Below are 27,938 nucleotides of genomic sequence, written 5' to 3' on the forward strand. Positions count from 1 at the left end.
TGAGATATGTACAAGAAAGAGCGTAAACTCCGTGTTAGGACTTGGACGTTGGCGCAGATGCCGGCTGCCTGCATCTACCTCCAGTTTGAGCCACAGAATGGCAGTCGTACGAGCAGTCGACGGATATAGGAGCGGGTGGGCGTTGGTGTCACAGGCTAAAGGAGTAGCTCTATCAACGATTCGATCCTGAGTAGCGCCAGACATAAATACTGTCTGTGAACAGCGACATTCTTTGATTTGAGCGTTTTCAGTAGAAGGTTGATCGGCAGCCAGGACGCGACCAAATGTGACACCAACTGTTCTGATACCAACAGGGTCCGAATTTCAGTTCACTGCTGGACAGGCCTGCTTTGCGTTCTGCGAGAAGCCAGGGTTCATCTGAGCTCGACTACGGATAGAGGCTCGGGCCCACAAGGTGCTCCGGATCCATCGGTTCCCCGGTTTGCTTGCAGCATTGTTTGATCCACGCAGGATATTGAATCAACGGATTCCCCTTCTTACAAAAACGACACAAAGTGCTCCAAGTTGGGCGAAGTATTGGATGACTTGTATTGATTCGCAGAATAGAGAAGACACAGTAACATGAGAAGTGCACAAGCTATTAAGATAGCATGGAACCAGCTCCTTTGAATCGATGAAGTTTGGGTCCAATGTATCTTGTCTCAATGTTGTCTCAAATGAGATCGTCGCCGAATCTTCAACAATTGGGGACTTACCTGACATATATCAGAATTCTGGTCTCAACTAACATGCCTGAGAGCCCTGTGAGAAAATGGAAGCCAATTCGAAGATTTGGAGCATCCATGGGGGAAGGGCATTGGCCACCTAGCAAAACCCAACAGGGCAAAAAATCGTTTCTTCCCATTCCAGCTACGTGGGATGGTGAATCGTGATAGCCGTGTGTATGTAAGATGAGAGGTGCGTTGCAAGGACCTTCCACGTAGTGACTTACTATAACCCCAGTAACAGAGGCACTGAAACTCCTTTCCGGGGAGGTCCTTCGGTACAGAGCCTGAGAGCAAACTAGCCAGCGAGGATTTAAATTATCTTGGTGGAGTCGACAAGGCCCAATTTCGTGTGTCAGAAACCAGCTCATGACAGGTTTGGAAATGGCCATAGACGGAGTTGGCACTCTTGGACTAGCTTCTGCTTCTTATGAAGCGAAGCGAAAGATCATCTCTTGGATGGCAACAAGTAGCGCGGGCTCTGGGTTTGTCTTAGATGGGCCCGAGCTACCAGCAGCTAGTAAATATGTACTCCGTACTCAAGATGAACTGTGATTTGCTAATCATCCATGAAAATGAAAGCAGACACGAGCTGCTTCCCCTGAAGGGTGCAGTTCCAGAATCCAAGAAATCGTCCATTAGCCAAGAGATTGACGGCAAGCCAGGGCCTTTGCTGAGGGTTTGGGAAAGAGGAAAGACCTGAAGTCCAAGTTTGCCCGAGTGTCTTGAGAGATTATACAGTCTGTTTCTGATAGTAATATGATAACTGCTGGCCCTCGTTACTTGGATGGATAACATTGGGTTATCGAAGATGGTCAAATTTGGCGGGAGATCACCTCAGTGGCTCTGGTGGATGCAGTTTTAGCAAGCGGACGCATGCAGTGGGCGCAATCTGGGTAGTAATCTGGCTTGGGTGGTGCGCCTTTGAGTCCTCCGCCTACCCAGCTCGGGTTAAGACCCTCCGCTCTGGGGCGAGGCTCTAGCCCTGTTCGCTGCCAGGACGACCTGTCTCGGCCGCTCAGTGGACGGGGTGAGCTTCTGTTGGAAGCTTGGGTGGGCACCGTGGGCTCAGTTGGCGATGGCTAGGACGAGGACGAGGTCAGGGGCTGATTTATCTCGAATCGCTGTTGTGCTTGCAACTTGTAGGGCAACGGAAACGACCGATGGGTCTCATTGTTGTGTGGCCAGATAGGAGCATTGCTGTGGCAGGGTCACCCACTGAGCAATTCTTTATGGGAGTATGTTCGGTCAATTGATCAAAATATCTGGTTAATATGATGATGTAGATAGTGCAAGCTGTGGTGCGGTATATAAAGTTGATGGTGTTTGAGCGGATGAATCGAGCTTGAGCTGGAGAGGGAGGTGGGATTGGATGGAGTGGACAAAAAGGGTCGGGGCGACGGCGACGGCCGCAGGGTTCTTTCTAGCTGCAGGTTCGTGCAGCAGAAAGCACCCACTGTAAATTGATGGCGGGGCTTTTTTTTTTTGGTAGGCTCGCGGGTACTTGATGTTTGGTGGATAGATCCCCAGAATCTTGTGTACCTGAAAACGGATGAACTGGAGTCGACTGAGACATACTGAAAAGCTACTGGTATTGTGGTCAGCTGGTAAACTCTACGAGGTAGTCAAGAATTGGATTACGGGCAGTGAAGATGATGGCGGTTACGATTGAGTCAAACTGACCATGATCGAATTTTTATGTCTCTCTCGACCTTGAGAACAAGACGAGCAGCAAGTTGGATGTTGCCCCAGTTGAGGGCTATCATTCATCCTTCTATACTTCGGTGGTTACTTGGTGGTGACTCTAGCAGTTAGTTAGTACCTACGTTAGTATCTCAAGGTACTATAGGTAGGTAGCATGCTGCCGTAATCTGTATCCGAACCGTGCCTTAATAAGGTACGCTCGATTTGCCTTGCCAATTGAAGCTTGCTTGAAGTACCTAGGTCATTAATCTGCCTGCGGACATTATTATTGTTACCGCTGCCTCTGCCTCTGCCTCTGCCACTGGCCAAGTCGAGCCCGCGCCCACTCACTCGTCCACTCTCACCCAGGTTGGGATTACCCACTCAAATGGAAGCACACGCCCCCCTGCCCGGACCTGCTTGTACTGTATGTACCTACTTGCAGGTAGTCCCATCTGTAGTCGGGTCTGTAGCTCACATTCCCTCCCCCCTAAAGGCCCCTACCACTAAGAATCCTCCTCACTCCCGTCCTCTCTCCTCCAGCTCCTCTCTCTCCTCCGGCCTTTTCCCTCTCCACTTGCATTTGCATTGCATTTCGCCCATTTCCATCCATCCACCAACCTCAGCCGGCCGAGCTCCTGTTTTCGCCCATCGTCAATTTCTCCCCTCGAAAGTCGCTCTTTTCTGCTGCTCGACCTGAGCTCGACTTCCATCTGAGTATCGTCGCCGCTTCCCTCGATTCATCTATCGACACCGCCCCTTGGCCCTCGGTGATCGTCCAATCTCACCTCCCGTCGCGCGTAAACCATCCGACAACAAAAGTTGACTGGTCGATCACGATGAACTCTCAAGGCAACAACGATGTCTCCCCCGAGGCTATGCAGTCGCGAATTCAGCAGGCTCGTCGCGAAGCCGAAACTCTGAAGGACCGAATTAAGAGGAAGAAGGATGATCTCGCCGACACAACTCGTACGTGCTTCCCGATTGCCTAGTGGTCCCGAAATCCGCTGGGAAACGAAACAACCATGACTATCAACAATGATATTTATCGACACGTGTCTTGCCGGCATATCATTCTTATCTATGAATCAATGCTAACTTGGTCCTTCTCAATTGTTTAGTTCGTGCTGTCGCACAACAGGCTCATGAGCCTATCCCTAAGAACCAGCTTATGAAAGCCAAGCGAACACTGAAGGGTCACTTGGCTAAGATTTACGCCATGCACTGGTCGACCGACAGGAGGCACCTGGTTTCTGCTTCTCAAGATGGCAAGCTCATCATTTGGGACGCCTATACCACCAACAAGGTCCACGCCATTCCCCTGCGCTCCTCCTGGGTTATGACTTGCGCCTATGCTCCCAGTGGTAACTTCGTGGCTTGCGGTGGTCTCGATAACATCTGCTCCATTTACAACCTGAACCAGCAACGCGATGGCCCTACCCGTGTTGCCCGTGAGCTCTCTGGTCACGCTGGCTATCTTTCTTGCTGTCGATTCATCAATGACCGCAGCATCCTAACATCTTCTGGTGACATGACCTGTATGAAGTGGGATATTGAGACGGGCCAGAAGGTTACTGAGTTTGCTGACCATCTTGGTGATGTGATGAGCATCAGCCTTAACCCTACCAACCAAAACACCTTCATCTCTGGTGCTTGTGATGCTTTCGCCAAGCTTTGGGATATTCGCGCTGGAAAGGCCGTCCAGACCTTTGCTGGCCATGAGTCTGATATCAACGCCATCCAATTCTTCCCTGACGGACACTCTTTCGTGACCGGATCTGATGATGCTACTTGTCGTCTCTTCGATATCCGCGCTGATCGCGAACTTAACCTTTACGGAGTAAGCGTGGATTTTAGCAGATTGGTTCTTTGACTTCGACTAACGCAATTGGCAGTCCGAGTCTATTCTCTGTGGTATCACCTCGGTGGCTACATCTGTATCAGGTCGCCTTCTTTTCGCTGGTTACGATGACTTTGAGTGCAAGGTAAGGCATATTTGTGCTTGTGATTACAAGCTCATCTTCTCTGGAACTCGTGAGCTAACATGGCTATTAGGTTTGGGATATTACTCGAGGCGAGAAGGTTGGCTCTCTCGTTGGCCACGAGAACCGTGTCAGCTGCTTGGGTGTAAGCAACGATGGCACAAGCTTGTGCACAGGATCTTGGGATTCTCTGGTAAGTTTCTGTCAACAAGATCGTACGCCAAGAGCATATCGACTAACAACAATAGCTTAAAATCTGGGCCTACTAATTGTTCTTTGCGACTATGAACCTTTTGTCTGGATATATAAATGCCAGTACGTGCCGCGGCGACTATACCATCTGTGTTCGAACGACTATATTGCCCATCGAATCCGAAATCCAAGGACGCCTACCTTGATCGCGACTACTAGCGAATGCAGGACGACGTGACGAACCGCACCTTACCTTTAACACATACCCTTACCGACGACTTTCCCCAGCCGGACTCGATTATTCGTGGTGGACTTGGGGAAGAAAATACACTGGCTGATGCGATACCTCCTTTTCATTATTCCCTATTTATTGTTTTCCCCGTTTCATGTTTTTTCTCGCACCTGCAAAATTCTCTGCACCATAGTTCCCCTTTTCTGACACAACGCGGGCTGTTAGTAATGGGTGGTTGTATTATTGGATGGGTTTCCTCTGTTCAGTTGCCCTTTGTATGCGTATCGACTCGACGGCACATGTCTTTCGGTTCCGGGCCGTTTCTACTGCAAACGAATAATTCAAGGAGCCAAGATCTGCAATGCCGTGGGGGACGATTTTATGTGAGGGGAATCCATAGGAGTTGACGGCTATACCGAGCAAAAATTTCAGACCTCGAGATAATACATCATGATGTTTCAAAACTTTACGCCTTTTCTCCTGCCACTGCGAATCTTTGCCAATGTCCCCATTGCTGTGTCAACTTGAGGCCTGAGTCTTGGTGCTGAGCACGAACTTGAAAGCTCCGACTGGATCACTGGTCTCGACGAGTTCAAATAAACTGTTTATCGAATCTATATGGCAAAGGGTTTCCAGTGGGGTTAGGGCAAGCTCTGACAACGGTATATTGATGGCACACCTGCTGGTATCGCTATTGCTATCTCATCACTGTTGCTTCCGACAGTTATTACCATTGGGCAGGCTTTGGCTAGGAGAGCTTAGTGGAACACGATCACTAAAAAGGGAGACAAGCGTCACCAGTCGCATAGTGTATTTGCTGTCGGACGTGTGTGTAAAGTAATGCAGCTACTATATATGATACGTAGGTGCTGTAGAAGGAACGAAATAGACATTCTAATAAAGTTGCACGTCAACATTCCGCACTTATCCCGTTTTTCTTGTCCGGAGGCTTGACATAATGTGTGGAAATTGGTTTATGATATAAGGGACAAGTGAGCTTTACCTACAGGTTTCTGATGATACAACGAGACTGGGGATCTACGAGTTTGTGGCATTAGATGATGGCTCCCGTTAAATGAACTCCATAAAATGTTGGCTGAATGATACAACTAGGGTCCCGTTGTCTGTCATAAGCACATTGTTACTAACGAATGATGTTTGGTGCTCGTCTCGGTGACCGGTAGCACATGTCAAGTCCGTCTTGGGGAATTAGGTTAAAGGATACTTAGCATATCACAGAGAATGGCTCTTGTCATTGTATGACTGTCTCCTCCAAGTGCCTTGACAATCCAGTCTAGTGAGGGTTGAAAATACGCGAAGGACGGTGCTCACTCGTTAACTATCAGTACTTCCACCGTTTTAGGTATAAAGCTGGGAAAGTCATAGGAATTCAGGGAAGACTGCGAAAATGGTTCCCGCATGTGGAAAGATGATGCTATTCTCAGATAACAGAACCAAGTTGGGGACACACACATGGACTTCCACAAATCTTGTCATATATACCTACCGAAGAACACGAATAACGGGACTGAAAAAAACTTGCGGGCATTGATAAGACAGGTAGTATAACCAGTCTGTCGAAATCCACGGCAATGAAGGTGTCACTTGTTTCTCTTTCACCAGTTACGATAGTCAAGTAGGACTAGGACCATCCCAGCACAATACTTGACGAGAGCACAAACAAGGTCAAGTAGACGATGAAATCAGCCGTGACGTACTCAGAACCAGGATAAAGAACACGATAACCAAGATAGATACTTCACGTAGGACGATGCGTCACGGGATATAGACGAGATGTGTTGTCAAAGGATGGTATCACAAAGCCCGTGTCTTACAATGGCCCGAGGGCTACTTGGAAGAAGGCATGCCATGAATGCATTCGACACTATACATCGCTTGTTGGCGGTGCGGGTGAGACTAACAGTATGTGAAGCTGAACTGTTGCAATTCGTGGCATAACTTAACAGTTGTGACATGTGTCCAGGAACTGATCAATGCTAAAACCGATTGATCAAAGTGCAATCAGAAGCAGGGTCCTAAGTAAGACGGTTATCGTTCTAGAAGGCTTCGGGGAAGCCGAAGCATAGATTATCCAACGGCTTTGACCATGTAAAGGACCCCGCCAGCAACACCTTGTAATTTATGACATATGAAGTTCTCATGACAGCTGCAGCCAATACCGAGCTATACTAGGTATGAATAAAGTAGCGGTGGCATAAGGTTCTGATAGCAAACTGCCATTGATTGTGCCTCGCATGAGTCAGTCAGCCTCGGCCATGCCATGATGTTATTGACGAGGCTGGGTCTGGGGAAATAAGAGCAGTATGGTCATTGCTTGTGATGATGTGCATTAGAAGGATTGGAAACGCGTTAAAAGACCATCAGGAGCTGAGAGAAGGGAACCTTGGTCAATATTTTTGCTTATTTTACAACAGCGACTTGCAAGGCCTGGGTCAGTGAGGTTGACCGATCTGAGCTGTCAGACCAACGCGTCCAAGCACAAGATTCGTACTGTCGAAGATCGAGGCATGGATGACTTTCAATATTCGAAAGTGACTTCGAGATGTAAACAATGCTTTGGCAGAAGATACCAGGCGAGGATTCACCGCTGTTGGTTGCTATGACTCTTTGCATTGTTTTGGCAACACAGACAACAATGCATCCATTCATCTTCAGGTTGTGATTCACAACTGAAGCAGACAAAGAGCCTGACCGCTGTCATGTACAAGTCCAAGCTTTGTCACCGCCTGCCTTGACGTTCCGTGTTGACGCCACGATCGTAGTCGTCATGTCGAAGCAGGAGTCGCGTGCCGCTATCCTCGGCTTCAGTTATTTCCTTGACCGTAGTTATCCAATTGGATCCATGTCCTGGCTTGAAACGAGATCGTGAAACAACTGCGGAATACGCTAGCGGCCCTATAGCCTCAATTGGACCTGGAGATGAAGAAGCCGGGTCATGCTTATGCTACGACGTTGGGGAGTGAGTACATAATAAGAGAGGCAGTGCACGGGTCTCTAAGAGGCAGAAACTCGTGATGAGCTTGACTTGATTTCGATAATGCTTGCGAATGATGTTATGATAAAAGGAATTCTCCGAGTATCTTTGATGTTGGCGTTGGCTTTTGCTCAGCCTGGAGATGAAACCCATGTCGTACCTGGCAGCGTGGATTACGGTATCTGCTTATGATTGGCTGAAGATATAAGATTGATTGGGTATCGGACCCTGTAACTTCATGTCAGGAACCCGTGGCATTGCCGAGTCCGTTTCTGGATTGTCGCAGAGCTTGATGTGACTGAGTGTGGATGTGGATGGTTCCGTTGCCTTGGGCGCTTTGTTTGATGCACTTCAAGCTCAGATCAGATGAGGTCAAGTTTTAATACGATCATGATCTGGTGACCCAACCATGAGTGGTCTCTTCACGTCTTGATTTACCATCAGATCGTATTGTCAAAACAACCAAAGCAACGCACGCATTCCTCTGCCACATGTCATAAACTGATACGTTACCTTTCGTCGCATTTGCCCCTGAATGCAACTGAACAGCCCATCCATCTGACTGCTGACACTCACTGGTGCGACTTTGCCGCATCAAAATCTCATTTCAGCAACTTCTTCAGCAATTTAGTCCCATCAACTCCTCGGGCCAGGTGACCCGTCCCGGAACGAAATGCAACATCATCGACCATTTGCCATCCATCTGTAGCATCCATATCCGGCCATGCCGATTAATAACACAGAGGACGTATGGTCGTATGGTCGTATGTAGCCTTTTGCCCTAAGTGAAGAAAAAGCCGTTGTGAACCCTGGATCCTTGCTTAATCTGGAGCTATCCCACCCCTGATTAGGTACTTGCGTGGCTTACATTTGAAGAGCCATTCTGTGGCCATTGTGTCTTATTGTCGTCGCATTAGAAGACTTTAAGACCTAATGATGAAAGGAAATCTTGATGGGCGGTCAGAGAACCATTGGGGAATGTGCTCTACCGAGTCTATCTTGATCGAGGAGGTGGCTATCAAGAGATCTGCATTAATACAATTCTAAAGGCTGCTTTAAGGCATATCTTAAGGTTATGGTTGGTATTAGCATCACCAGACTCAGCTTACTATTCCACAATCTAATTGGTGCGCAATCCACCAACTGCCCGAAATGTCATACTCATTTCCATATCCATTCGAACCGAGTGAAGGCGTTTCTATTTCGGCGGGCTGCAACGAGCGCTCAATCCCTGCTCCGCCCGAGTCTTGCGCCCTCTGCACCGTTTCCAGGACAGATCATCAGGTGGCTCGACCGTATTCCTCTACTGTTTCTCGTCGATTGCATGCCTCCTTAAACATTCCTTCACCAAAGACTCAAATTCTGAAACCAACCAAGCTCGGAAAAAGAGGATCCCATCCCCTTAGACTTGGATTGCCTCGTCACCTGTTGACAATTTGACCCTTGGATCCAGGCTTTTCGCTCATCTCACCGCCCTGTTCCTGGTCATATCCTTGCCTGTATCGATAAACTCCTGTTTGCGTGGTCTTCTCTAACTCGGATTTCGCCTTTGTGTGCCTTAACCCCCCTTCTCCACATCTTCCAGAACGATACAACACTTGTGTTTCCAAGTTCGGCCCTGGACGCTGTTTTGGCATTGACCATCTTCACCTCTGCGCTTTTTGCGAGACACATACATATTAAACCTCCCCCCCTCCCCCCAAATCTGCCCATCATGTCAACTGCCGCTCAAGAAGAGTTTAACGACCTGGTCGCCAAGAATACATATCGCGAAACCCTCCACCCTGAGGACCGTGACGATCCCGATCTCAAGAACCACCAAGATCTTTCCGAAGAAGACGTTTTCCGTAACGCCCAGATCGATAACGCAATGCGTATGCCTACTGTTGATCGCCTCACCGGCGCTGGCGCCTCCGAGATCAAGCTCCCTCCTGTCTCTTTCGACAGCGGCCGCGCTACTGGCGTCAAGGGAGTCATTGCCGATGCGCGGAACTACGAGGCTGCCCGTAAGAACAAGTGGCGACACCGAGTCCGCACTGCCCGCAACAGCATCTTCGGCATTGAAGCTCCCACTCCCGTCAAGAGCGATACCGAGAGCAGCGATGACGATGCGAAGAGCGCAAGTGATGCCGACGAGGAGGCCTTCCTTGCTGAGTGGCGCGAGAGCCGACGACGTGAGCTTGAGAGCGAGGCCAGCCGATCTGTCAGAAATCGACGAACAAGTCCCAGTGTACGCATCTATGGCCGACTAGATGAGGTTGATGCCCTCGGATACCTCGACGCCATTGAGAAGGTTGGAAGGGAAACAACTGTTGTCGTGTTTGTGTATGATCATGAGGTATGCTTTGATCCACCGTTCCTTGAACCAACATCTTGCTAACTCGTCCAGTGTGAGGTCTCTGCTACTATCGAGTCAGCACTCATGCCCATTGTCAAGACCAACCCCGAGGTTCACTTCGTCAAGGTTCACTACGAAGAGATAGAATTCGATAACGCTGCCGTGCCCGCTATGCTCGGATATCGAAACCAAGGTGACCTGTTCGCCAACTTGACAGGCTTGATCGAGATGATCCCTGACGATGAGACTTTTGGCACCTCATCGTTAAAGCAACTACTACAAAAACACACTATTCTATAATGTGCCGGGTCATGTCATCTTTATTATTACCTTTACCACCTTAATGCGGCCACGTCTACGACACACAATCATTATATTATTCCCATGGACATAACTCCAAGTTGATGTCTTTGATTACGATACCCAACCACTGCGGCAGGTCTACCTCGGAGAGGAAGACACGCTCAAAATTTCTTATGTTATACTGGCATCACGTTTCTTCGATGGAATATGAATGCAGCAGGAGGAAGAGCTAGAATACTGGACCTAGCTAACTTGACTGAGAGAAGAGTGCACGAGCATAATGCATGATATTGGAGCTTTTGGATAGAATTTGGGCTTTCGCAATGCAGATAGAGATACCCTCCTACCTTTATGTGGACATGTAGACATTGGGGTACTTGGGATAGGCTAATCCTTATGGGAGAAAGCGATTGAATTCCCATAAAATTTATCATTTATACTACCCCTCTTGAAGTTCGAAATGTTGCTATAAGTGAAGCAACTCTTTCAGTCTGGTGTGCCGAGGATTGGATGATATATGGGAGCATGGTAAGCCAGTAACAATTAGGGGACGGGACAGCAAGCCTTTGTCAATATCCTAAATCAAGACGTCAGCCTATACAAGCGTTGGGCTCTGGGTCCTATTCTCCATCAGCTTTATTCTAATGGAAATGGCACTTTTGGATAAGGCTGATATATTGCGTTTTGGTGTTGTGACGCCTGCGTGAGCAGGTTATCCAACTAGGGGTGCCATTCTTTCCACAGAAAGGGTTACAATAGGACGATTGGCCCAACCAAATGCATCTTACGTCATACTACGAATATCGTATACGTATGAGAATAATATTCTGACATGGGGCTGCATCTTATGGCGTCTGTTGGCTGGCTATTGTTGGTCTTGGGAATCGTGTAAGTAGAATAGCTGAACAATGTGAGTGAACCATAGCGGTGAGAATGGTGTAATTAACAAGCTCGTGAAATGACTCTTCTGTGAGTCTTATCTCGCGCTTGAATATTAGTAGTACCGAAGTAGAAGAAAAGAAATCGGGTTCGGCGGTTAAGTCTATCTCGAAACTGACCTGACAGCACAACAGATGAGACGGGAGGTTTGCTCACGAGGTCTAATGAGTGGGCTATTTCAGCCCGAAACAGAAGTATCATACCCCGCAGTTGCGCTAAGAGGTCACGACGGTTCATGGTGGGGGTTGCAGGGTTCGATAGTGCAATGCAAAGCGATAAGCCCGTAGGTAAGTCAAGTTACCTTGGGGATATGGGAAACTGAATATCCAGCCAGAGACGTGTCACCAGGGAGTGGAAAACAAACAGGATGAAGAAAGGCTGACAAGTGGTACAAGGTATGTGACTCGACCAAATATTTTCACATTTGCACACTTGAAAGTTAACAAAAAGCTTGAAACTTCCCAGGTTGACTTGGGCATATCCCCCCCTGGAGCTGTCTCCCTATCTAAATGGGCGTGAAATGCATGGATCCCCTTTGGTGCTAGCAAGGACCCCGGTTTAAGTGACGACAACGAGGACGGGAAAGACATCAAACACATCACAACAACCTTGAGAGGTGGTGAATAGATGATTCAAATTGCTTCATTGCTTCTGTACAGAGAAGTAAAGGGCTGGAGCTGAAGTTTATAGAGCCCTATGAGAAGGAGAGTACGTATTTTAGGTTCAGGGCAACGCCATAATTCAAAGCATCTGTCATGTAAGCTCATCAAGCTCAAAGCGATCCACAGCTGGCTACCTTACCTGCAGCTTGAGTGAGGGATTGAATATGTATCTATCTCGCCTGCCTTATCCATCCATCCATCCTCTTCTTCTCCTTCTCTTCCATCTTCTCCTGTCCTTCAATACGACCTGCTATTGACTCTTTCAGCTACGTAACTATAGTATCTAAAAGAGCCCATTCTTCTGACACCAGCAAAGGACATACAGTATCATCTTATCAGCTTCAAAGCCCGAGCTTATCCTCACAACCCGAACCCCAGACTGTGCGCCATCATCATACATAGTCAGCCCCAGCGACACAATTCATCGCAACAGCACAACAAAGCAGGAACCTTTGGATTTGAGTTTTTGACCTCAGCAACACGCTGGCGCTCTATTTGACCAACCTCTGCCACGTAAAGTGCACACAATAACCATATCCCCACCTCTTTTCGGCTGACAGACAGCCCCAGGCAGCGAGCGAAGCAGGCCAAGCTCAGTCAGTCTATACGCCTTCGCCAACATTGGACCTCACGGACCCGGAGCAACCTGGAACAACGATACTTCCAGACTGCGTTGAGGCCACATTTTTGTGACTCCGTCTTCGCCTGTTAGTTCTCTTCCTTTCTCTCCTCAACCTAAGCTTTCCACAAGCACGAAACAAGAATACATTCACATCTGTTCTTCCACAATATTCCTCCAGGCTTCCCCCGCCATCACAGTCCTACGCAGACCCCCCTTCCCCATTATCCGGCCTTCCGCTCACCCCTCACCTTATCCTCCCACCTCACTCTCACTTGCCCCTCGCAATCCGACTTCACCTGACGCCTCATCGTATTATCCTTCGCAGGTTGCTTCTTTGCTATGAAGCTTCTGATGGGATAGAACCTGGTTTCACTGTCTTCGCATCGTTATGGAACAGCAGGATCCTGATACTCCATCCACTCCTTCTGCCGTCCATCGTGATACTGAACACCGATCGACTCGCCAGTCCCCACCGTCATCGCCCTCAACCTTTTCGCTTACAACAGATTCCCAGCGCCGAACCTCGAGCCCCTTCTCCCGTTCGACAACACCGGCAACGCCTGGTCCGAGCACAATATCGTCGAATCGAAGTTCTTTGTCTACTTCTGAGCCTACTCTACGATTTCCTCGCCCTCAAGGCAATCGGCATCTGGCCAACTGGATATCGTCCAGTAATCCAGACATCATGCGTATCACTACCACCACTGAGGACACTGGCTTGTCCGAATCCACTTATGAACTAATCTCGGGCACCGATACCGAGTCTCAGGATGGAAACTACACTGAGTCTATCAGCGAGTCTGTCGGCTCCCTCGACGTACACTACCCCGAAGACGTCCATAGCCTCGCCGGCACTGAGCAGACATGCGATGACGAATCTCTAGCCGATGAGAACGAATCCCCGGTTTTACAGTGTGCACATGAGCCACAATCTATGTCGGTGTCTGAATCTATGGACATAAATGAAACTCCACGGGCAGAGCAAAGCTGGGCCTCAGTCGTCAAAAATGGCCCTCTTCCTGAGGTCGAGGCAGAAATCGAGGCAGAAGAAGAGCCCGAGCTCGAGCCCGAGACTGATGCCAAAGCTGAGCCTGAATCTGAGTCAGAGGATGAAGCTAGATCTCGAAGCTCTCTTGAGTATACTCAACAAAGCCTCAAAACCCCATCGATCCCCAGCCCTGACGCTAGCATGACTGAAGACAGCCAGAAGCCGTCTCCTGATGATGTCCAAGAGCAGGCCGAGAGCCAGCGAGCGCGATTCAACAAATGGTTGAATGAAGTTCAGCCCCAGACGACCCGTCCCCGGGAGGCAATGATCGAATTCGCAAAATCTATCTTCCCTTCGGTCCTCGCCCTTGTCTTGATGTTGTTGATCCACACCTACTACACTCCACAATCGAAAGAAGTCGTACCCCACACACCCGCAGCCACCTCCGCTGTCACAACTCACCCCACTCTGTTGACTTCAAGTTATACTTCATTGCCAACAGTGCCGGTTCTTTCAACATCAGCGGGACTTACAGGTCTTGTACCTCTGGAGAATCTCCGACCCGATGAGTGGCTCTGGGGTACCAAGCAGCCCGAGGTGACTGTCACCAGACAGCGAGGTGGCTTTTTAATCCACATGCCTCGAAGTGCGAAGAAACTATGGCTTGACCGTGACTGTCTCAAGTTCGACGCCAAGCGAGGTGATCAATCCGTTGGGTTTGGTACCTCATCTGTCGACGAAGGCATTCTTCTCAAGATCCCCAGGGAGGAAGCCCATGGAACGATCAAGATTGACATTTTTACCACTTGTCGACCCAAGGTTCACAAAGTCCTCCGTATCACCTTCCAGAAGGGACTTATCTCAGAGGCTTTGGACTCGACCTGGGCCTTTGCACAACACTTTCCAGATCTTGTCCCCGCTGCTGCTCAAGAGGCAGAGCGGTGTCTTGGGGAAGCCAAACGCTCCTTGGAAACAGCCTCTGACAATTTCATGAATACGTCTGACAGCGTCTTCAAGAACTTGGAACATAGATTCCAAAAGGCCCACCGATCTTTGAGCTGGATCAAGGCCGATATCAGAGATCGTGCCAAGATGGCGACAGAGGGCATCTCGAGGCAACTGGAGGTTGTTGTGGGCGACGTCAAGCTGTACATGCCTGACACACAAGCGATGCAACAACAAGCAAAGTTGGAGTTGCTGAATGCTCAGATCCAAGCTAGGCTCTGGTGGATCAAGTACACTGCAGGAGAGAAAGAGTATACTCGCTACCAATGTGCGGCCAAGCAGTTCATGGCCAAAAAACTTGCAAACGACAGGAAACTTCGAATGACAAACAACGAGACCATTAAGGCGTCTTCTTTCGAGCAATTCTTCCGTGCTTGGTCCTCAAAGAACCACCGGGACACCGGAGAAGGACAGAGGGTATAGTGGAAGAAAAAGGACGCTGGTTTGTGTGTTATGGCGCAAGGTTTTTTTTTCTTCCTTTCCATGTTATTCCTCCCTCGTCATTATCGTTGGACGAGGACTTATATGTCAGGATGGACTTGGGTTGGCAATGCTGAGGTATGGGTTCATTTGGGCTGGTAGTGGATTTGGAGTTCATGGGTCTCTACCATCTGTAGACGTTTTTTTTCTATTCTGGTTGCTTTTTCCTCACTTCTATTTCTATGATAGTCAACGGTATCGACAAACCCCTTCCAGCAGCTTTCAGTGTCTTTTATCTGGGCGAAAGTGATTCGTTACTGGCGTAGTGAGTTGCCTGTAAGATCAGAGCAAAAAAGGAGACCAACTATAGTAAAGAATAAATTAATTTACTTAATCTCAACTCATGAATCGTATCACTTAGTGGTGGAAATGAGCACTGCAGTCAGTCTCCTGGCAACGGAACTAAACAAAAAAAAATATCGTGGAATTGTGGAGTGGCTAAGGGACTAGGTATCTGGTGCAAAGGTGAAGCTTTTAATGCTGATTCGAGCAGACGGTAAGATTCCCCATAAGTAATGCACATGAATTAGTCTATACTCAATATGCCCTCATATTCCGAACCTCTTAACATTCACGACGTATTGTTTGACTGTGGTTCATATCGAACAACCAAAGGGAGCAAGAAAACAACAGACCTCAATACAGGGTATCAGAATAAACCCTGCAAAGGGTATCCTAAACTTATGCTAAATCTATATCAAGTTACCTAAGTCTTTTTGTCACTTAGGATCGAGCTCATGAGTTTTCTTTCCTCCCGTAGCCCACCCAATGAGTTACTCCACGGGTAATCTTGCAATCCCTGCCCGGTTGCTTGCTTGAAGGCCTGGTAAGTATCTCTGCAGCTAATAATGACATGGGAAGTACTTCGCCAGAGCTCAAAGCGGTCCCCAATCACAAGGTGACATTGTTGATTTTTGCCTCAGAAGTTCTTGCAGTACCTTAGTTATCAGCACGGAGCAACAGTGGAGGGCACAACAGCCCAGGGGAAAAGGAGGGGCAGTTCAGTTTTTTTCTACAGTACAAGTACCTTTTAGGGCGGCGGGACGGCAGCCTAACGGGCAGACAACCTAAGGTAACTAAGCCCAAGGGAAAACAAATCACCAGACCTTGACCGCAACCCACTTCCACCATCTACTTTCCATACATCCATCAACACCACAGCATAAACTTTCAACGCCGTCCCTTGCTCTCCCGGAAGCATCTTCCTAATTACATTTCGCTTATCTGGTAAGTCTGATCGCACGCTTTCCTCTGTCTGGCTTTTGTCACTTTGTCCCTCCCCATGAGACGCTTGGGGCAATAAAGGTCCTGAGCCCCTCCTTACCTGAGGAGGGGTAAAAGCATGCCTGCGGGACTGGGGTCCTGGATATGCAAAAAAAAGTTGCTGACGTCTGAGGGGCAACAGAACTTTGAGTCTACATTCTCAACCGAGCACGCAAACTATCAAGATGTCTGCTTCCGAGCCCATCGAGCCCAAGGTCGAGGAGACCAAGCCCGAGGAGACTAAGCCCGAGGAGACCAAGCCCGAGGAGACCAAGCCTGCTGAGGCCGAGAAGCCTGTCACATCTTCGTCCGTCTTCTCCATGTTCGGCGGTGGTGCTAAGAAGGAGAAGAAGGAGGAGGAGGAGCGCGGTGACAACTCTGGCAGTGCCAAGGCCCAGCGAGAGGCTGCTGAGGCTGCTAAGGGTGACGAGGTACGTTCACATGTCTCAGCAGTGGCATGCTGGAACCGTATCCCCGCGAAACGTGTGAGGCTAACAATAATGCTTAAATAGGAGGAGGCTCCCGAGTCCGAGGATGTCCACTTCGAGCCCGTCATCAAGCTGACCGAGAAGGTTGACACCAAGACCAACGAGGAGGCCGAGGAGCAGACCTTCAAGATGCGCGCTAAGCTTTTCAAGTTCGTCAAGGAGAGCAGTGAGTGGAAGGAGCGTGGCACTGGCGACGTTCGTCTGCTCAAGCACAAGGAGAACGGCAAGACTCGACTGGTCATGCGTCGCGACAAGACTCTCAAGGTCTGCGCCAACCACTACATCGTCCCCGAGATGAAGCTCTCCCCCAACGTTGGCTCCGACCGAAGCTGGGTGTGGAACGCTGCCGCCGATGTCAGCGAGGGTGAGCCCGAGGCTGTTACTCTGGCCATCCGATTTGCCAACGCTGAGAGTATGTCCCACCGGTCAACGAACTCCGAGTAAAGGCAATCGCTAACTTATTTATAGACGCCAACAACTTCAAGGACTCCTTCATGAAGGCCCAGAAGGAGAACGAGGAGATCTTCAACAAGGCTCAGGAGGCCGAGGCTCCCGCTTCCTAAGCAGCCTATCTCATACGACCCCTCCCCTTCCCCTGCCCCTTCGGAGATGGATCTGTATGTCGCCAGGGGCTCCCACTCGTTCGTAGCTCCGCGGTTTGCAGAAGCAAGTCCACTCCAACACTCCCATACAGCATGCCACAACAGCAAGCAAGCTCCTTATACTGCTGAGGACGCTTGGTCCCGTCACATATACGCGCGCACTTCACCCACGCCACAACACCATCCCGAGTCTGTTTTTGATATGGATAGATAGAGATTCCTAGGACGGAAAGGACTTTTTTATTTTTGAGGTGAACGGCCTCGGTTCAGCCCCAGGGCGGATTGGTGGATGGATGGACGGATGGATAGTTAGCATCATAGGAACATCATATCACATAGCACCCTGTTGAAAGAAGTAAAAGAAAAAAAATTCCATAGACGTCTTGTTTATTACTGTATAAACTCATTGCTCGGGGAATTTGATGAGTTGTGGGTGGTCGATGTGGCTGATGTCGGCGTCGAAGCTGTAGCTGTGGCTGGTGCGTCTCACCGTCATGTTTGCTCCAGTCTCCTGAGTGATGAGGACTCAAGTTGGACATGATGAAGAATAGTGCTGTTTGAGTGTAGTTATTTTGGATCATGGTATAGCTCCCTGTGAGAATCTGGAGGCCAACCGGGTTCCTTTGTTCGTTGGATATTATGGACGCTTAACATGCCAGAGTCAAGATACCCCTACTGACAGATTACACAGTTTACAAGCAGAGTTGGCATTCCAGAATAGAGCCCTCACTTCGTAGGTATTCCTTTTCTACGATATCTGTTCCCGTTGGTGTATATATATTCACGTCATTGGGAGACCCAAAGGACGGAACGAGACAAGACCTGACGAGCCAAGAGAAAAAAGCATGGAGCCAAGGCAAGGCCATTAGAGCGGTAACTTTGTGGAGCAAGCGACTCAGCGTGTCCTGTGTCCTGCTGTGTCCTGTGTCCTGTGTCCTGTGCCCTGGAACCTGGAACCATTCCCCTATAAGCGCAGGAGACAAAAACAGTTCACGTCTTGGTCGTTCGCGTCAATGTTAGGTATAATAATAGATCAGCATGTTGCTTCTGAGGCCCTCCTCTCGAACTTCTTTTCCCTCTTTCGTTCCTCAAATCGTATTCTCTGGGTACAGAGCTCATTTCAGCAAAATCGTGTCGTCTGCCTTGTTCATCGTCAGTTTCACCACTTCCATTGCCTCAGCTCTCTTTGTTTGATTGAGGTACCGTTAGTACCTAGACTTGACTGACTGCGCCTGCTCCGGGGCCCATATCCTTAGGTACGTGCCTTGCCCCGTCCAACCAGCAACCAGCAACCAACAGTCTCCTGGGCTGTCTTTGGCTGGTACAGGCTGGCGTGTCTCCGTTTTCCGCGCCGTTTCGTTTCCAGTCCCATCCATTCAATTCATTTTCAACTGCTGTACCTTGCCTCTGGTCGTCTTTGTAACCCGACCTGACGCATCATATCCTTTCCTCATCACTTGTGCGTCCCTGTGTATCCACGCTCATCTTCTTGGCTGTTCCCGTCTTTACCTTATCTTCCAAATCTGCCCTCCACGTTTGGCTACTTCCAATTGCTGTTTATTGACCCGGAGAAAAGATGTTGGTCGAGGTGAGTCTGAAAATCCGATCCAATCCAATCCTCTCCCCGAGTCGCATTGCCCTGCTCCTGCGACGTGTATTCGGATCATTTTGGCCCCCTTGGGCTGCTGTATTCGTTCATGTTATTGCTTCGCCGTTTTCGCCTCTTGCTGTAGTCGCAGCCTCTCTGCTTTGGCTTTCTTTCTTGTCTGTGGGTGCTTGATTTGTCCACGGTTGTGTCATGGCTGGCTTTGTTTCGCTTCACGGTCAAGTGTGTCGCGCGGTGAGGCTCTGCAAAGAATGGTCGCGCTCTGTTCGTATTGGATCTGTCTGCATCTGCATCTGCATTTTGCCAGTGCTAGCCAGTGTCCGTGTCAGTGACAAACGGTGACAAGCGTCGCGCGTTGAGGTCGGACAGCCAAAGACAGAACACCGGCCATGGACGCCCATGCTGCCATGATGCCTTCTATTTGGCAGCTGTAGTATCCGTCAAGGCACTGATTGGTCTCGTCTTGACGTTTGCTTCTGTGCTGTTTCACTCCCGTGAGCCCTTTTGCTGCGCGTTGTTGCAGCCTCATTCCCATTATCCACCAATTTCTGTCACGCACTCTACCACGCCTTTGTGTCTCTCATCTATTCTCTATTCTCATTTCATGCCTACAATGCGCGCCAGCGCGTCTTAAATTCACTTCATTCATTCGAGGTTTTGTGTTACCGTGTGACTTTTATTGCCTACCTTGCTTTTCACATCCTCAAACACCTACGCACTAAACTCCAACAACTCATCATCATGGCTCCGAGCCGTTCACGACAACCCGTCAGAGTGACACTTAGAACCAAGGCTAACTTGTTGGAGCGAAAAATCAAAGTTGTCACCGAGCAACATGTCATGTAGGTTTGCGCCAATCTTTGCCGACGTCTCGGCTGCTTTCCTTGAATCGCGTGCCTTCTCGACCAAGAGCTGCTTCGGAAGCGATTCGAGCAACATGCTTTCAGGTACTGACAATCTTGTTTTACTAGTGACAAGCCGTCACCCGTAGAGGCGTTCCCCATGCGAGAATGGAGCTTGAAGGTCTTCTTGCTTGACGAGGATGGTAACGAGCGCCCCGCAGACGTCTTCACCAAGGTCGTCTATAATCTACACCCTACTTTTGATAATCCCGTTCAGAGTATGTTTGAGACGAATTCCCGATATTGCGAGGCTAAGCATGATGATTAACAACTTTGCGCCACCTACCAGGCTTCCAGAAAGCACCCTTCACGTGTAAGAACGAGGGCTGGGGCGAGTTCGAGATTAGCATCGACTGTTACACCACGGAGAAGACCAAGCTAGCACCCATCATTCACGACCTCAACTTCCAGCAGGAACGATATGAGCAGACGCACACTGTGGTCTTCAAAAACCCTTCACAAAACTTACAGGAGCGCTTACGTGAAACCGGCCCTCTTCCCACCGATGACGATCATAGGAAGAAGAAGGGACTTGCGACCAAGAAGAGCTCCCAGAAGTACGACTACGAGAAGATTGCAGAATCCCTGGAGAAGCTCGAGGAAGAGGATCTGCTGCGCGTGATTCAGATCATCAACGAAAACAAGGGGCCAGACACGTACATTAGAAGTGATGTCGACGGTGAGTTCTCCCATCAAGTCTGTATCATCATTCCTACACTTACCCCTTCCTTGACCTTTTGATTGCATACCCACCCTTGTCTTTTCCATGAAATTGATGTGTATGGTGGGCTAATAGTGGATGACTTGGGTAAAGCCGGGGAGTTCTCGATTGATCTCTACACTATGCCGGATGGCTTGACGTCGAAGCTTTGGGAACACCTTGTAAGTTGTCCTGGCGGTCGTTGCTGAGCTTTTCATGATTACTGACCATGTCAATTTGGCGATAGTCCAAGAAGGGCCTTGTCGGCTAGATGTCGTGTCGTTGTATCCGATTGTTAATACCTCTAATGTTATTCCATCGACAAATCGGTCTATAGTTTGTGCTTGGGAGTTGCTGAAGCATCTGGATTTAGGAAAATGACGAGTTAATGAGCACGGAGGGGACGGACCAGAAAGGGAAAGGGAACCAAAAAGATGTATCTGACCTTTTTTTCTTCTTTAACCATGTGTTCCAACGGAGTAACCGCCTGCAGTATCACCTCTTTGAAGTTTTGTATCATATGCTATCTTGTTTGTCTTGATCACCTCCCACATATAATGACATGACAGGATGCTGTAACAAGCCCGTTTATGGATTGAAGTCGGATTTCGGGCCCGGGCGATGAACCTCGAAGGAGGACTAGCCAATAAAATCGAAGCTTGGCTCGGCTTCGACCGGTCAGCTCAGCGGATGGGATCGATCATTTCAATCGGGTCGGTCACTGAATCTTGCCGTCTTCTCTTGAGCGGAGGATGTAACGGGGGGCCGTGTCATTACGGATGTTACCCGGACTGGGTACCCGAGTATGTGCGTCTCAATGCAAATCGCGGGATGGATGTTGGGACCTGATCATGGACTTGAGGTTGGATCATGAGGCGACGACCTCTAATGCGTTCCAGGCGGATCTCGTTGTAGTTCGACGACTGCTTGAGTAGTATGGTATTATAGCATCTGCCGTTCTCCAAACACTGGGTTCAAACAATGAAGAGCCAAGGCCCTGGTTGGGAGTGTTCAAGGTATAGTTCTAGACCTCTGTCCTTCGACCTAATATTAAATAACCAGCTGTGTATCGACATGCCTCTTCTATTGGAACACATCATCACCACTCCCCTTCAGATCAACTGCAAAGCAATATCCCCCACATTGCCCGACTACCGGTCCGGCTGAGACGTATATCTAGTTGATGACTTGGTGAGCCGCATCGGCACTTGTGGGACTTGAGTAGCAGTGGGACTTTGGTTCAGGAAGTGAGCGGGGATCTGCTTGCACGGGGTTCCAGGCAGTGACGGGGAGATGGACACAGTGGAGGACAAAGATAAGCAAGCGAGGAGTAATTCTCCGCCTGAGTGCGTTGCTGTTACGTACGCATTGTGTCAGGGGGGGGGGGGGTTGGTGGTTTACGCTCAGGGGGGGGGGGGGTTGGTGGTTTACGCGATGGCAAGCAATAGGGCGTCGTTTGGTGAGATATCAGAACAGCTACTGCAAGTTGGGCATTTTGTAAAGCCACATTCTTGAGCTCCCGCCCAGAGTTAGGAGATCATGTAGTTTCCCGGCTCCGGCCCGGAAATCTACCAGAGACGGGTATTTATGTGCAAGATTGTGTTGCTACAGACCAAGTCACGACACATACATACGGTACATATGTAAGTGAGAAGCGTGTGGGTGAGCACTGAGACATGGCGGCGGTTGTTGATAGCTGCCATTGACGAATGGAAAGAAAGCAGGGGTAGCAGTCGTCTCTACGGGGTTTAGGAGGATTTCGACAGTCATGAAAAAAGCCAAGACGTAAAATAATCCACAATAAGAGGCAGGGATATTGCAACTCGAGGCTGCACGCCCATTGTTGGTGCTGTCATTGCAGGGATCGATTGTGTCCTTCTTGTTCAAGATAAATTCTTACGAGACGAGTGAGAGATGGTTTTGATAGACCGACGCGTTGTGTTAGGTAAAACATGTCAAGATGGAGGCGTTGTCAACGTGACGTGCGCCTCAGATTCATGATTGGTTGTGTGGAAGATATAGGGCGGGGGAGGGGAGGGAGGCTTTAGATAAGTGCTGATGCATGTTGAGGTTCGAGATTATGAATATAATAGCTTTAGGAGAATTGCTGTCTTTGAAAGCCATCAAGATATTGAGATGCTTCAAGTAGAAGTGAAGAAAGAAGGCGAGAAAGAGATCATAGGTACTTACCTAGTTGTCTCAGCAGTCAATGCCAAACAGGCCCCTAGACATACAGTACAAAAGTTTACCTAGAGGAAGATCATGATGGAAGTTAGTTGCTATGTAGGCCCAGGACGTTGCTCTTTTGCTCCTCTGATGGCTGCACAAGCCTGGATCCTGGGCCCTGGTTTCTCGATCGCCTGCAGCGGTTTTGCAGGAAAACGATATCAAATCCCGGGTGGGCCAATAAGGCTTGGTCTTGGTTATCGACTTGCCTGTCTCGGGATAACGTGAACTTTTGACCAGCCGGGGTCTTTTGTTCTTTTTTTCTAGACTTTTTACCTACAGTGTCATTGAAAATTCTGACAATGTTGTAGGCGATGCTACTATGGTCAATAGGCTGGGGACTTGTAGTATAATAGGCAGGTGATTGTTGTATACGGTGAAGATGGGAGGCGGAAGACTGAACGCCATTCCTGTAAACCTCCTTGGCATATGGACTACTGTAGCTAACGGACTGATCTCGATTGGAATGGCTAATGGCTATGCTGTGTACTGTGTCATCTCCTAAGTCGAAAAAAGTTACTCTTGATTTCCGATACGTAAGGTATCACATTGACAATCCATCACCTGACAATTGGTGTGTACTACGCCTCCAAAAGGATGGTCGTAAACGTAAGACTTTGACCCCGAGTGATAAAATTATTGTGGAAGAATTACTACGATAGCTACCTGCTAGTGTCCAGTAAGGTTGGCTCTCTGACCAGTTTATTTTTACATCCAAACCTAGAGTCTCAAGCCTTTTGACCCTCCAATATCCTGTTGATTTCTAACATCAAGGTGTTAATGCTGACTCCCTAGTCGTTGGACAGAGATGACAGAGAAAACAACGACAACGCTCGTGACCTTTCTTGATAGCCTTTGAGCCTATCACATCTGTTCCAGCTTTACCGACATCATTGTTTCACAGCCATCACAGCCATCAAAGCCAGTCTCGTTCGCTGGTGACAATAGGTACCTCCGTACTTACTATTCAGGTACAGTCTCCACGCTTCCCTTCCCTTCCCCTCAACAGGGAGTGAGAAGAAAAGCTTTTACCCCAGGTCTCTGTTAGCTGAGCAAGTTTTGCCCTGACCAATTGAGGCTGCATCCTCCATTGAACTGGCTCTGCACTGGCCTCTTCCTTTCCCGGCCGAGATTGCTTTGTCTCTGGCTTCGAGTGATCATCCCCCGCATCGAGTTCCACTGTCGAGTCTTTATCTACAAGGGTACGTACCTGCCTGGACAATCACCAACTAACGCACAGGGCACTCGAATCAAAACCCTTGTGTCCGACGTCCTGGGTCCTAACATATACAAGCTACTCACCGAACCCAGCGGCCTAGAAGAACTCCAAAAAGGTCGCCAATCCCCCCCCCCCCCCCAGTCCGCTTCTCTTCGGCCCACGCTTTCTTGTCTTCCCTTGCCGAACCGCCGCAAACCGAACCGCGACATCATATTCTATCAGCCTTGTCGTTTTATTTATCGCCTGTCAATCCGAGCCTCGCCCGCTCTCGAGTCGATCAAGCACGGCGACGTCGTCGTCGACGCCTGCGCTGGGCGTCTTATCGAGCCCCAGCACCACCATTCCAGCTCGGCATCCTAATCGCGAAGCGGCATCAACGAATCCTCATCCATACAAATTCCTCCCAGCCACTGATAATGGCCCCGTATCAACCGGCTTCTGGGGCCTCAGACTCGAGTCCCGCCGCATCAATCAATAATGCACAAGGTTCAGCACAGCAGACGCCTGGTGGAAACGCAAACCAAGCGCCTCAACACAAGCGCGTATACCAAGCTTGTATCCCTTGTCGGCGGCGCAAAGTGCGATGCGATCTTGGCAGTGTCGACAACCCCCACGATCCTCCATGTGTGCGCTGTCGTCGCGAGAGTAAAGATTGCTATTTCAGTGCTACTCGTCGCAAGCGCAAGACGGATGACGATGGAAGTGATCAGGACGATTACATCACGAGAAATGGTCGCAAGCGCACTAATAGAAATGCGAGCCCTCCGCCATTCATCGAACGCAGATCCTACAGCAATGTTCCCTTGACTCCGGGAGGTTCCCGAGGACAGTCCCAGCCGCTCCGTCGTCCTGATGGTAGCAGATCTGGTCGCGCGAGGGATGAGTGGGGAGGAGAAGGTGATGCCAACCAGACTCTTGAGAACATCGAAGCTCAGACGGTTATGCGACGAGGCGTATTTGGTCCCCAGGATGCACTGGACCTGTTGTATAAAGCTGCAACGGATAGGTATGATCTGCAACTACTCGACCCTCAACCATTTCCAGGCGCAATGCTAACTCCCAAACAGTCCCGCTGTCGACCGGGAACGGAGAGAAAGCACTTCATCTGCTCATCCTGCGCCCCCTCGCCCACCACCTGAGGATACTGGCCCTTATGGTTATGTCCCCAGATCGACTTCCAAGCCACCAAAGACGGAGCAGCCCATCGATCCTGAGCTTTCACGGCCCGAGCTTAGCTCACAGCCTGGGTATGCTGAAGCGATCAAGGCATGGCAACGCTTCCGGTTCGTTCGTGCTGGTTGGTTCACAGCCCTCGAGGCTATCGAATACATTGACTAGTATGACGACCTTCAAGCTTTGTGTCAGAGTTAGTTTGCTAATTCTTTCAACAGTTACTACAAATACTTGTCTCCCCTTACACCTATATCGCCGCCCACTTTCAGTAACCCTGCATCTCATGTCACTTTACTTTACGAAGAGCCTATTTTGACCGTTACGCTTCTGACGATCGCTTCGCGATACCGTCAAATGCCCGGTACCGGTGGTCACTGTCGATCACACGCAATCCACGAGCAACTATGGATGTATCTACGGGGAATGATTGAGCGATGCTTGTGGGGACAAGAAGCCTTTGGCGGTGGCTTTTGCGTGCCGCCAAGCACCAGTGCCATTTTTGACGAGTCTCAAACAAGCAGTACGGCACCTTGGCGCGGACTACGCAAGGGCAGTTTGCGAACCCTCGGAACAATTGAGTCGTTGATGATTCTGACTGAGTGGCATCCTCGCGCCCTGCACTTCCCGCCAACTGAGGCTACTGATGAACTAGTTCTTCCTATGGAAGCCAGCTTTCAAGCTATCACAGCTGCCGATGAGGACCCAAGTAAGACTTTGGGTACTGGTTTCGGCGGCAAGAGGATTGAGAGCTGGCTCGAGCCGGCCTGGAGAAGTGACCGAATGTGTTGGATGTTGCTCAGCACTGCAAATGGACTGGCATATGAGCTAGGTGTCTTTGACGATATCGATGAGCTACTGAGAGACGACGCTATTACTCGCCCTGAGTATCAAGAAGAATCATATCGGCAGCGAGCTTTCCGAATTAAACGTCTCTTGCTTATCTACACCACACAGCTAGCAGGCCGTCTCGGCTGGACCAACATGGCTCCAGCTCATCTCAGGAGAAGCGATCCTGCTCTGGCTCGATTCCGACCTACATCGGTGGATGGAGCAACTCCTGGAACGAACCCTTCTTCGTTGTCTAATCACTTCAACTATGTCCCCGATCTAGAACTGGATGATCAAATTATTCATTGCTGGGCAGGCATCAGCAATGCTATGGAAATGGGTAACGAAAAGATTTTCCGTTCACGGAAGTATACCACACAAATCATCCAGAACGGGAAGTACATAAGCATTCTCAAGGAGTTTGAGCCTCTTCTCCGCGATTGGTGGAGAGAATTCGAGCTGTTCCGTCTGCCCGAGTTTATCAGACACATTCTGACAATCGAGTATCAATATGTGCGCATCTACATCAACTCTCTTTCGCTTCAAGCCGTTGTCGAACGCTGCACCAACCAAGCCGGGGCGACAGCCAACTCGGGACAACATGGAGCATCAGCCGTGAATGGCCACCCGCAGTTGTCGCCCCAGACTATGATCAATTATGGGAAACTTCCTCTGGGTCAACTTGGTGGCTTCACTGCCCATGACCAGGAGTATATCCGTGAAGTAGTTGAGGGAAGTCGGAACCTCCTTCGCACAGTCGTCGAGGGTCTTCTACCCGGCGATTATCTCAAGCATGCTCCCGTGCGAACATATTTCCGCATCATCAGTGGTGCCATGTTCCTCCTCAAGACCTTTGCGCTCGGCGCCCCGAGATCAGACGTCAGAATGAGCATCGAATTGATGGACGCAACTGTTGAGGCGCTCCGAAACTGTGTCGTGGACGACGTACATCTGGGAATCCGTTTTGCAGACCTTCTCGAGTCTCTGACGAGCCGCCTCCGCAACCGATTCATCCAGGCTCCCACCATGCAGCAGGCTTCTGGCAGGGGACAAAGTCCCGTTCCAGATGGCCAGACCCAGAATGGTGATAGTCTTGCTGCGAACGGTGACGGGAATGCCAACTGGGTCGGTGGTCATGCTCAGAGACTCCGAGACGGGCTCAGCGGAAACGGTAAGCACCCTGTACAAAGGGGTGTTGATATCAATACTGACGACCCCAATTCAGCACCAGCTCCGGCTCCTACTCACGAGACCAACAATATTTCAGCGACGCCATTTGATCTATCGGCCCAGAACTTCCCCTATCCTGGGCAGGGCTCGTTGGGTCCATCTACACCCACAGTCGTGGACAATGCGGTTGCCAATATGGATGTCAGCCTCTTTGAAGACTGGAACCACCAAGGCAACGAGATGTGGTATCTGCCTCCTGGCCCAGCTTTCTTCCAAAACGTGGAGAATCCTTCCGTTGCCATGGGACCTGAGGGTGTCAATGTTGGTGGTCTCGATCTTCTCGAGTATATGGCCATGGATCCCTCTCAATTCCCCGGACTGGATCCGTCTTCTGGCCCACCAACAAGCCACGCTTAGTCGGGCCAAGCTTTACCTTACTCTTGTGTGCTGAGAGATTATCTATGCTTATACCTTCTCGCATTGCCGGCTACAAGTCGACTGGCCTGAGGTGCCTTCTCTATCTGAACCAACTTCTATTACACTTTTTTGATGTCGAGAGTATATCTATGGAAGATCGAAGTCATCGACGGCGTAGCAGAGATCAGGAACTCAACA

At 49.5% G+C, this 27,938-nt stretch overlaps 6 protein-coding genes across 6 annotated transcripts; all 6 read left to right on the top strand.

Moving 5' to 3' along the window:
- Window positions 1–3,247: 3,247 nt before the first annotated feature.
- On the top strand, window positions 3,248–4,659 carry GB1 (Guanine nucleotide-binding protein subunit beta; the record flags this gene model as incomplete). Its single annotated transcript, XM_044829101.1, has 5 exons — window positions 3,248–3,377; window positions 3,530–4,248; window positions 4,304–4,393; window positions 4,464–4,583; window positions 4,639–4,659. The coding sequence occupies 5 exons, from the start codon at window positions 3,248–3,250 to the stop codon at window positions 4,657–4,659; spliced, it is 1,080 nt and encodes a 359-aa protein (XP_044675776.1).
- A 4,864-nt stretch (window positions 4,660–9,523) lies between these two features.
- Window positions 9,524–10,447, top strand: J7337_011565 (uncharacterized protein; the record flags this gene model as incomplete). The annotated part of the gene is made up of 2 exons (XM_044829102.1): window positions 9,524–10,147; window positions 10,199–10,447. The coding sequence occupies 2 exons, from the start codon at window positions 9,524–9,526 to the stop codon at window positions 10,445–10,447; spliced, it is 873 nt and encodes a 290-aa protein (XP_044675777.1).
- A 2,911-nt stretch (window positions 10,448–13,358) lies between these two features.
- On the top strand, window positions 13,359–15,089 carry J7337_011566 (uncharacterized protein; the record flags this gene model as incomplete). The annotated part of the gene is made up of 1 exon (XM_044829103.1): window positions 13,359–15,089. The coding sequence occupies one exon, from the start codon at window positions 13,359–13,361 to the stop codon at window positions 15,087–15,089; it is 1,731 nt and encodes a 576-aa protein (XP_044675778.1).
- Window positions 15,090–16,594: 1,505 nt separating this feature from the next.
- On the top strand, window positions 16,595–17,460 carry SBP1 (single stranded nucleic acid binding protein; the record flags this gene model as incomplete). The annotated part of the gene is made up of 3 exons (XM_044829104.1): window positions 16,595–16,840; window positions 16,922–17,309; window positions 17,366–17,460. 3 exons carry the CDS (start codon window positions 16,595–16,597, stop codon window positions 17,458–17,460), a joined length of 729 nt encoding a protein of 242 aa, XP_044675779.1.
- A 2,386-nt stretch (window positions 17,461–19,846) lies between these two features.
- J7337_011568 (uncharacterized protein) lies at window positions 19,847–20,978 on the top strand (the record flags this gene model as incomplete). The annotated part of the gene is made up of 5 exons (XM_044829105.1): window positions 19,847–19,947; window positions 20,077–20,225; window positions 20,297–20,686; window positions 20,804–20,889; window positions 20,955–20,978. 5 exons carry the CDS (start codon window positions 19,847–19,849, stop codon window positions 20,976–20,978), a joined length of 750 nt encoding a protein of 249 aa, XP_044675780.1.
- A 3,590-nt stretch (window positions 20,979–24,568) lies between these two features.
- Window positions 24,569–27,740, top strand: J7337_011569 (uncharacterized protein; the record flags this gene model as incomplete). The annotated part of the gene is made up of 3 exons (XM_044829106.1): window positions 24,569–25,158; window positions 25,220–25,489; window positions 25,544–27,740. The coding sequence occupies 3 exons, from the start codon at window positions 24,569–24,571 to the stop codon at window positions 27,738–27,740; spliced, it is 3,057 nt and encodes a 1,018-aa protein (XP_044675781.1).
- Between the last annotated feature and the right edge of the window lie 198 nt (window positions 27,741–27,938).

Source organism: Fusarium musae, chromosome 9 (assembly GCF_019915245.1).
Source record: "Fusarium musae strain F31 chromosome 9, whole genome shotgun sequence".
Classification (NCBI taxonomy): Eukaryota; Fungi; Ascomycota; class Sordariomycetes; order Hypocreales; family Nectriaceae; genus Fusarium; species Fusarium musae.